This window comes from Portunus trituberculatus, chromosome 50 (genome assembly GCF_017591435.1).
Source record: "Portunus trituberculatus isolate SZX2019 chromosome 50, ASM1759143v1, whole genome shotgun sequence".
Taxonomy (NCBI): Eukaryota; Metazoa; Arthropoda; class Malacostraca; order Decapoda; family Portunidae; genus Portunus; species Portunus trituberculatus.
The window spans coordinates 17,134,353-17,143,485 of record NC_059304.1 but is presented as its reverse complement, the minus strand read 5'-3'; the positions used below and the strand labels follow the sequence as shown (position 1 = coordinate 17,143,485).

General features: G+C 40.1%; 1 protein-coding gene across 1 annotated transcript in view; it reads left to right on the top strand.

Moving 5' to 3' along the window:
* The window catches only part of LOC123499897 (major facilitator superfamily domain-containing protein 6-like), a 9,511-nt gene extending 608 nt beyond the window's left edge, over positions 1–8,903 (top strand). The window contains exons 2-7 of the mRNA XM_045248430.1: positions 6,262–6,816; positions 7,033–7,301; positions 7,475–7,649; positions 8,063–8,302; positions 8,412–8,558; positions 8,779–8,903. Of these exons, the coding sequence (XP_045104365.1) occupies positions 6,262–6,816; positions 7,033–7,301; positions 7,475–7,649; positions 8,063–8,302; positions 8,412–8,558; positions 8,779–8,903 (1,511 nt within the window). The remainder of the gene's footprint in view (positions 1–6,261; positions 6,817–7,032; positions 7,302–7,474; positions 7,650–8,062; positions 8,303–8,411; positions 8,559–8,778) is intronic.
* The last annotated feature ends 230 nt before the right edge of the window (positions 8,904–9,133 follow it).

Genomic DNA, 9,133 nt, shown 5'->3' with positions numbered 1-9,133 from the left:
TCTTGGTGTACATTAACGATTTAGATATAGGAATTAGTAGCAAAGTATCAAAGTTTGCAGATGATACTAAGATAGCATGTGCAGTACAGGGTGAAAAGGACAATTACAGAATACAACGAGACCTGGACAGGCTGATAGCATGGGCAGACAGGTGGCAGATGGAGTTTAATTCTAAAAGTGTCAGGTTATGCATTTAGGTAAAGACAACACAAACTTTAACTATGAGATGGAGGGATGTTGGCTAGAGGCAGTAGAGGAAGGAAAGGATTTAGGAGTAGTGATAGACAGGACTATGAAATTTTCAAAGCAATGTTTAGAAGCAAGAAATAGGGCAAATAGGATCCTGGGTTTTATAAATAGAAATGTTAGTTATAAAAGTAAGGAAGTGGTGCGTAGCTTATATAATTCCTATGTTAGGCCCCATTTAGAGTATTGCATACAGGCCTGGTCACCCCACTATAGGCAGGATATCAACATGTTAGAAGCAGTTCAGAGAAGAGCAACTAGGATGATACCAGCATTAAAGCGCCTGGAGTATAGAGATAGATTAAAGGAATTAAACATGTTTTCATTTGAGAGGAGATGTATAAGAGGGATATGATAGAGTTATTTAAAATGTTCTCAGATACAAACTACATAGATGTGAGATCTTTCTTTACCTTAGAGGAGGAAATAGGACTAGAAATCATGGCAGGAAGATTAGAAAGCAAGGCTGCAGGTTAGATATAAGAAAATATTTCTTTAGTCATAGAGTGGTAGACTTCTGGAATGCATTGCCAGAGACGGTTGTAAATAGCACTAGTTTGACAATGTTTAAAAACAGATTAGATAAGCACTTAAATTTATTAGATTTATAATTATGTATAGCACTGCATGATAGTTTTTATAAGAAATTTACTATAGTTAAATAAGACATGATCCCCATGTATGGACACCACAAATTGTAGAGGATTTCGCTGCAGGACTTAGCCCTGTTAATGGGCCAAATATTTAGAATTAGTATATAATGTATTGTGTACTTGTAAGTGTATCTTTAAGTACTGATGACGAGGTCGCTGTGCGACGGATACAGGATAACCTAGATGGGCCCTGGTGGCCCTTTGTTATCCTGTTATTTATGTTATGTTATGTTATGTTATGTTGGGCGAGTGGGCTTTAGTGTATACAGTACTAATCGTACGGACTATACTATATACTCTCTGTTCCCAATCCTGACGCCGAGCAGTCAGCGGGTATCCGCTCAGCGTATAATAATCGGTTATTGAGTTTCTATTCGCTTACCATGTTCAATTGAACTTCTCCATCCACACTAATTTTAGCTGAAATTCCGTGACTGCACATAATTTATCTTAAATGTTCATGACACTGTTTATTTTCCCTTTTCTCTTGAAACTATGAACTTTATTTGCAGCAAAATTTATTAAAATAATTTCTCTATTTCAAACATTACGATTCACAAAATATTACAAGGGTTTTGCATCATAGAAGTAATTACAATGATAACAACAGGCAAAACTAACATTCCACAATCTATCTTGCAAAACCTATATACGAATATTAGTCAGAATATATCACTTGTCAATATATATATATATATATATATATATATATATATATATATATATATATATATATATATATATATATATATATATATATATATATATATATATATATATATATATATAGTGCAGCGGATGAGACACACAAAATGGCCAAATTGTGCACTTTTGAGTAAAAGCAAGAGACTTTGCTTGGTGATTCTTTATCCAACACGAATGAAATTTTGAAATGGAGGCATTTGAAAAAAAAAAAAAATTTTCAAGATGGCGGCCAAACAAAGATGGCGGTCATGCGAAAATCGAGATTTTTTTCATGGAACACGAATTTTGAATGTCTTTCTGATAAATATCTGGGAAATTATACTTGTAATTAAGAAAAACACATTTCTTTTACCAAACATATGTACTACATAAGCTTGACATGGAAAAATGTTTATTTTTTCAAGATGGTAACAGATGGCAGCAGCGACTGACCGTGTCCCACGGCGCTGCCACCATCCATTCTATGCAAGGACACAGTCAGATGATTTGTGTTGTTCAGTTCACAAAACTCTAGGATTACATTCTAAATCCTTAGCAACACAAACAACAAACAGTCAAACATTATATCTACGAACAATGAACATCAAATGATATATTTTCTTACACTATAGATCAATACAACATAAGCACAACATCAATACAGGCTAACTGCTACATTTAAAAAGCTGGACATGTTTGAAAACTCTCAACCTGGAACATCATGAATGTATGAAATACCATACAGAACACCCAAATGTATCATATTACAAAATGTTTATCCTAAGTTTTCTATGATATCAGGTATATACATCTGTAAACTGCCAAATTCTCAAAACCAGACGACGTCTACATACGCCAAACACTATACTTAGAAGACTAACTGCAATAGGCGAAAATAACTTATATACCTATACATCAATTAAGTTTGCACCACTGTAATTTTCTATACATTCAGTTGGAACAATCACCTGCACATTTGCAGAGATCAGTGCATTTCAGAGAAGCACTTCGGCATTTGCATCGACCATGACAACCCTTTGTGCAACCGCAACACAACAGTTCAATACACGTTGCAGAAGCTGGAGCCAAGGTCGACCACAATGGTGTCCAGGTGGTACTTGTGCCAGACTGCTCCTTGTTCCATCCCCATGCGGATGGATCAGGATATTCTGGTCGAGCTATTAACGCCTGGCCCCAAATATGCCCACCTTGGTATACTGCTCTTCGCACGTGCTGAGTAAGGGCTGCTTGTGTCGGTGGGATGTTCTTGATCGTGCGGCTTTTCTGAGTAAACAGAACTCGCCGAACATCATTGACTTCTGTGCTAGCTGAAGTTCTGTCATACAACAATACAACAAAACGTTCAAGTTCAGCAAAGTGCGAGTCAGAAATTTCTTGTGGAGGGTTGGATGACAGGCTAGCAAATGTCGTCGTGATGCGGTCATATGTTTGCCAGAGTTGCCAGGCCTTTTTCTTGCCTACACCATACATTGCAGAAACTGTGTCACATCCTGTAATACTGTGAAACAGCTGAAGACCAGTGCACTTCTGTGGACCGAGAGTCATGGCTAGTTCATGTACAGGAATGAAACGCCTTGTTTTTCCTGTTCCAAAGTCAATCCACAATTCTTGTGGTTTGATGGTTGCAAAGTGAGCAGTGGCCAACACTACAACGTCCGTATCTACGGTTCTAATGGAGATCTTTTGATAGCCATGTCTGACAGCATTTGCAGTGTGCAACAACAAGCGGGTGTCGGCTTCCTCATGTGTACAAGGTGATATTTCATTAACAGCAACATCTTCCTTGTTGGTCAGTGCCCTTGTGCCTAATGTCACCACGATAAGCTCTTCAACCTCAAGGGACACAGTCGTATCAGACAGAAATTGGAACAATTCTGTCTTGTTCATACTGTTCTTTAGGAATTCACTCCACTTTCTTGGAACTGTGTTGTCTGGTGCCACTCGTCGTCTTGCACCAGTTCCTCGCTTGTCCCTGGCATCAGATTTAAGACTGTCCTGATGATAGACATCCCATACAAGGTCCAGTCTGTCGCATGTGGTCAGTACTCTTTGGATGAAGGGGAGGAAGATCTTGGAAGCATACTCAGCAAAGGTCCGGCAATTTTGTGGAGTCAAAAAGTGTACAACAGCAGGACCATCTAGCATAACCGCATCAACCTCAGGAGCAGCATCACTTGACATTGCCAGGTCTTCCAAGCAATTTAACAGCAGGCTTTTGTTTGAAGGACGCAGTTTTCCAAACTGACTAAGTGCAGGGGGATAGGTTTGATTTTCATGGGAAAAGAATTCCTCCAATGACCCTTCTCGAGACTGACTAGCAATGTAGAGTCGTGCAAATAAGTTACAGTCTTGCTTCAAAGAAGATACTTGAGTAGGGACTGTGCTTTTCTTAACTGTAGGCCTTGAGATCAGCGAAAAGTTGTTCCTTTTAATTGGATCTGACAACGGTTTTGATCTGTTGATGATTCTCTCATTGACAAATGTGTTGTACTGCTCAATGCCAGATTGGTTAATCTGGTAGAGTGTCTCTGTCACAGAGTTGTCAATGATGTCTCCTGAAAAGAGAACAACCAGTTCTGAAGTTTCATCGTCGAAAGGATTTTCACCCTTCTGAATACTCTGAGCAAGTTTCTTGACGTCTGACACAAACGTTGATTGGACTTTCTCTTGTTCCTCGTGGTGCTGGAACTGTATTCTTGTACAAGAAATGCAGTCGATGGTGCTTTTAAAATCTACAATCACTCTAGCCATTTTGGGTCCACCTACAGACCACCTTCTCAAAGCAGAAGCATTTTCTGTGAGCCCAATGGCTCCGCCCTCACCCTTTACCAGAGCATTATTTTGCTCATGCGCTTGATCAATCGACATTCCTGAAAATCTATTACATGTCTTCCAGACCACGAAGTTTCCTTGCTTGAACTGTTGGAATACGTCTGGATGAGTGGTGTGGAGGTTGGTCATATCCCTGATGTGAATGGGTAGCCACCGTGAATAGTTGTGATGGTCAAGAGCAAAAAACCAAGGAGCCATCTGGATTAGAGACTGAAGGTAGAGTTCAAAATTTCCCTCTCGCAATGACCTGACAAACCTGACAGCCATATTTGATTTGGCAGCCATCTTGGAAATTCGCATTTTTTGCGATGCCTCCATTTCTAATATTAATCAGCATGTCCTAAAGTATATACAGACCAAATTTCATGCTTTTACTATGAAGTGCACAATGGTTTCCATGATCCGCTGTACTAATAGGAAGATATATTATGATATCAAGGTAAGATTTAAATTTCTTGTCATTGTCTTTTGTTTTTTAGATATCATTATTCAATCTATCCCTCCACTTTGGCATCCGCAAAAAAGTAATAGTAAATAAATAGATAAATATGATAAAAACAAAGATACGAAAAAGATAATAAAAACACAGCTGAATATATGATTTATGCGTCCTACAACAGCATATCAAGAGTTGATATCTCTTGCAGTATGTAGCGTTTTGGAGAACAATAGGATGGACACCATGATATCCATAAGCCTTGCGAGAGTTAAAGCCAACGAGTCCATGGAAAACATCACTGCGTAGGATCTTAGTAGGTAGTGGAATCCTGATGAGGAATTAGAATGATATTGGAAAATACAGGTATGATGTTATGATTAAAAGACCCAGAGAGAGAGAGAGAGAGAGAGAGAGAGAGAGAGAGAGAGAGAAAGCATAAACAAAATATAGAGGATAGGAAAAGATCAAGAATGTTAGACGCACCTCAAAGACGGTCAGAATTATGAGTAATGTGTTGCACTAGAGCATTGATTCTCAATATAGGGTTCACAAACCGCCAGGGGATCACAAGAAGATTTTCAGGCCTACTTAGATGGCTGATCTAATAAATTCATTTGCAATACCAATGCATATTTATATGAATTAGTGTCAGTCACTAAATTAACGCATTGTTCAATATCTTTTTACTGGGGGTTCGGGTAGATGGTTTTATAACTTAGGGGGGTTCTAACAAGAAAAAGGTTGAGAACCCCTGCACTAAAGTCTCTTAGTCAGTGGTTCCCAACCTATGGTACGTGTACCACTAGTAGTATGTGAAGGCCTTCCAGGTTGTATATAGATAGATAGTGTTTATTGACCACAATTTCACAATATAAACATTTTAAATGCAAGGGCCAACAAATAACAAGGATTATCCAAAGACTTGCTTTAGCAATTATGGTCCAAAAAAAGATATTTTACAAAAAAAATTATTTCCCAAATAAACAAATGTACAAATATGTACATAAGCACTTTCGGGATCATATGTTATTTTATTCAGTTAAATTTAATTTATTCATTTATCAGAAAATTTGTTATTGCCTTACACAAGATAATCTGCCATCGATCAGCTGGTGGAGAAGATGCATCATTCGCATTAAAATGAGTTATGTTCCTTGATGTTAGTTCATTTGTGTGTTCTGCTTGTAAATATATTGATATTTTCTGGAACTATGTTTTTTTTTTTTTTTTTGGAAGCGTTCGTATGCACGAAGAGTACAGGACTTCCAAATGGTATTCGCACAACCTAGAGCTACTGCTCTAGGTTGTGGAAGATAGCTAAGCTCACCAGTGCATGTTTTGTGTTATACTGCTTGATGACAAACTTATCTTCATACCTGATTGCAGGTGCGGCACCCTTGGCGACGCTGTTCCCGCTCATAGTACGGAACAAAGGAGTCTCGCCACAGACGGTAGGGCTTCTGTGGACCATATTTCCCATAGTGGGTCTCATCACCAAATGCATCTGCGGTACGCTGGCTGATTACTTAAGGGCCTATCGCACTGTCTTCCTGTCTAGTATAATCAGCCTGACAGCAGGTCTTCTAGCCATGTATTGGATACCAGAGCTTCCAATCGTCGCTCAAACGTCAGAGGAAGCTTTCAACATCACCTTGCTGGGAAATGCAACATTCTATTCCAGCGCTTTCCTCGTCAACAGCAGCACGTTGTCCGTGGAGCTGGGGAGCATGGACCCAGAGATGACAGTTGGAGAGAGTCAGCAGGCACCCCTCGCATTGCCGCCCGGTGAAGAGACAACGGGGATCCTGGAGGAAAGCGAGGATGTAACCTCCCTCCTGCGCTACCCGCAGTTCTGGTTCATCATCTTCGCCCTCATGCTCGAACAGACTGGAATCTATACTTGTATCATGATCACAGATTCTGTCTGTTTTCAGATCCTAGGTAAGTGGCTTTCTATACCTCTTTTTTTCTCAAATACTACCACTACTATCAGCAACAATAAAAATAACAACGACGAAGACGGAGACGATAACGAATTCATCATGGTTATTGTATCATCATCATCAGCATCAGCATCATCACCATCGTCTTGAACGAGTAGTATAACAATCCAGCCTCACCGTCAACTATATGAATCCTTTCCTCTCCTGGCGTTAGGTTCTGAGCGGCATCTGTACGGGCGGCAGCGTCTGTGGGGCACAATCGGCATGGGCGTGATGGCCATCGTCTCAGGGGCGCTTGTCGACATCTATTCTCAGGGTCTGCCACAAAAGGATTACCTTCCCGCCGTCATTTCCTGCATTGTTCTCATGTCAGCAGACATCCTGGTGGTGGCAAGGATGAAGATTCCTTACTCCAGTGACGACAAATTAAAGATGGGAGAAGTTGGCAACATACTTGTGCATCCCGAAGTCCTTCTCTTCCTAGTAATTACTCTAGTTCCTCTTTTTTCTCGTCCTTAGTCTGATTCTCTTCTAAACTTCTTGAATGTAGAGTAGTATTGATATCAATGTATTTCCTAATGAACTCATCTATTGCCATCCGAGAATCAGTTTGTGTGAAGGCTGTGTCCACTGAGACGAAGTGTTTATGTCATCAGATGACCGTGTACGTGATGGGCGCGTCGCTTGGCATCGTGTGGATATTCAAACTAATGTTGGTGGATGACATCACCCTAGCATGGAACCCTGACTTTCCTGCGCTCAAACTCCTTCAGGGATTAGTTTTAGGAATTGAAGCCTTCGGGGGAGAGGTTCCATTCTTTTTCCTCTCAGGTAAGACAAGAGTGTGTTCGGTGCAGATAACGCTGAAAAGCCAATCGACTAACCACAAGTGAGGCTTAATGAAAAAATAATATAGACTGTCCGATCTACATAGTTTTTAATTAGATGATGGAAAATACAATCTGTGAATAGAATTTAGTATGGAATCTATTATCGTTTAATTAAAATGCAATCCTGTTGCAAATTTTACTTAGAATAACATTTTCATGTCTAAGGGAAGTGAAAGTAACCTCTTCTCTAAAATTTCAAGACGCTTATTATTCTCCAGTTTAGAACAATCGATATGCGTTTTTCATTTAAGGAATGGCACCTCATTTTTATTGTATTGCCTTTGGACACATCACCTCTTTTACGACCATATATCAATAAATATATAAAATAAAATCAAGCTATCCTATTGACAGGGGTGATAATCCAGTGGCTGGGATACACTGGTGTGCTCATCACGTCGGTGCTCAGCACAGGTCTGAGATGCTGCCTTTACTACACTGTCAGCAATCCCTGGTACTTCCTACCTATAGAGCTCCTTAATGGCCTCAGCTACAGTGTCTTTCATTCCGTCATGGGTGCCTACGCCAGCCACATCTCGCCACCAGGAGCCCTAGCCACCGTTCAAAGCGTCTTCAGGTCCACCTTCTACATTGGTGAGTTTCACTTGTGTTCTCTCCACTTCTTCCCCACTGTTGTTGCATCATCTTTTAGCTCTTTACCCTCCTGGCCAATGAACGGGAAAGTAATACCCGGGTATAACAGGCGTGTCCACGGCTGGGCTTCTGGGCGGTTTGCTCTACAACACCAAGGGCGGGTCCATCGCTTTCCTCGTGGTGGGCGTGTTCGATCTGATCTACGTGCTTGTCTTTGTTCTCCTGCACATCCTGATCAACAAATACTGCTCCTCAGGCAAGTTCTGCTCCTGGCACCACAGCTCACTGCGGCATCATAAGGCCAAACTATTCGTGTTGCATTCTGTTCCTTCCCACCACGCGAACTGACATTAGTCAATAGGAATTAAGTTATTCTCATTAATTCAAATTCAGATTTACGTACTACATATGTACCATTTATTTGTTGAGTTGTTTGATAGTAAAATAATGGCCTTTAACGAACCATTTACCCTCAGATGAAGCGAGCTCTGAGGTGCTGCAAGACTGTTGTAAGCAGAATGACCCCACCAAAGAGATGCCAAATGTGGTGGGCCTTGGGGAACATGAGGGCATAAACAACAAGTGTGTCTCTTCGTTGTGAAAATATTCCCTGATGAAAAAAATAAATGGTTTTCATATTTCAAATTTAAATCTTTGCGTGTGTCTTCTTTATCACCCTCCATACTGAATTACTATTTGTAATATAATGAAAAAAAAAGAAAAAAAATGTGTGTTCATTGAATGTTGATGGTTGAAGGAAGAAGCAACGAAACTACAGCACACCTCTCGTCATCTAACATGACCGTCAAAGTACTAGCATGGGTTAATGTA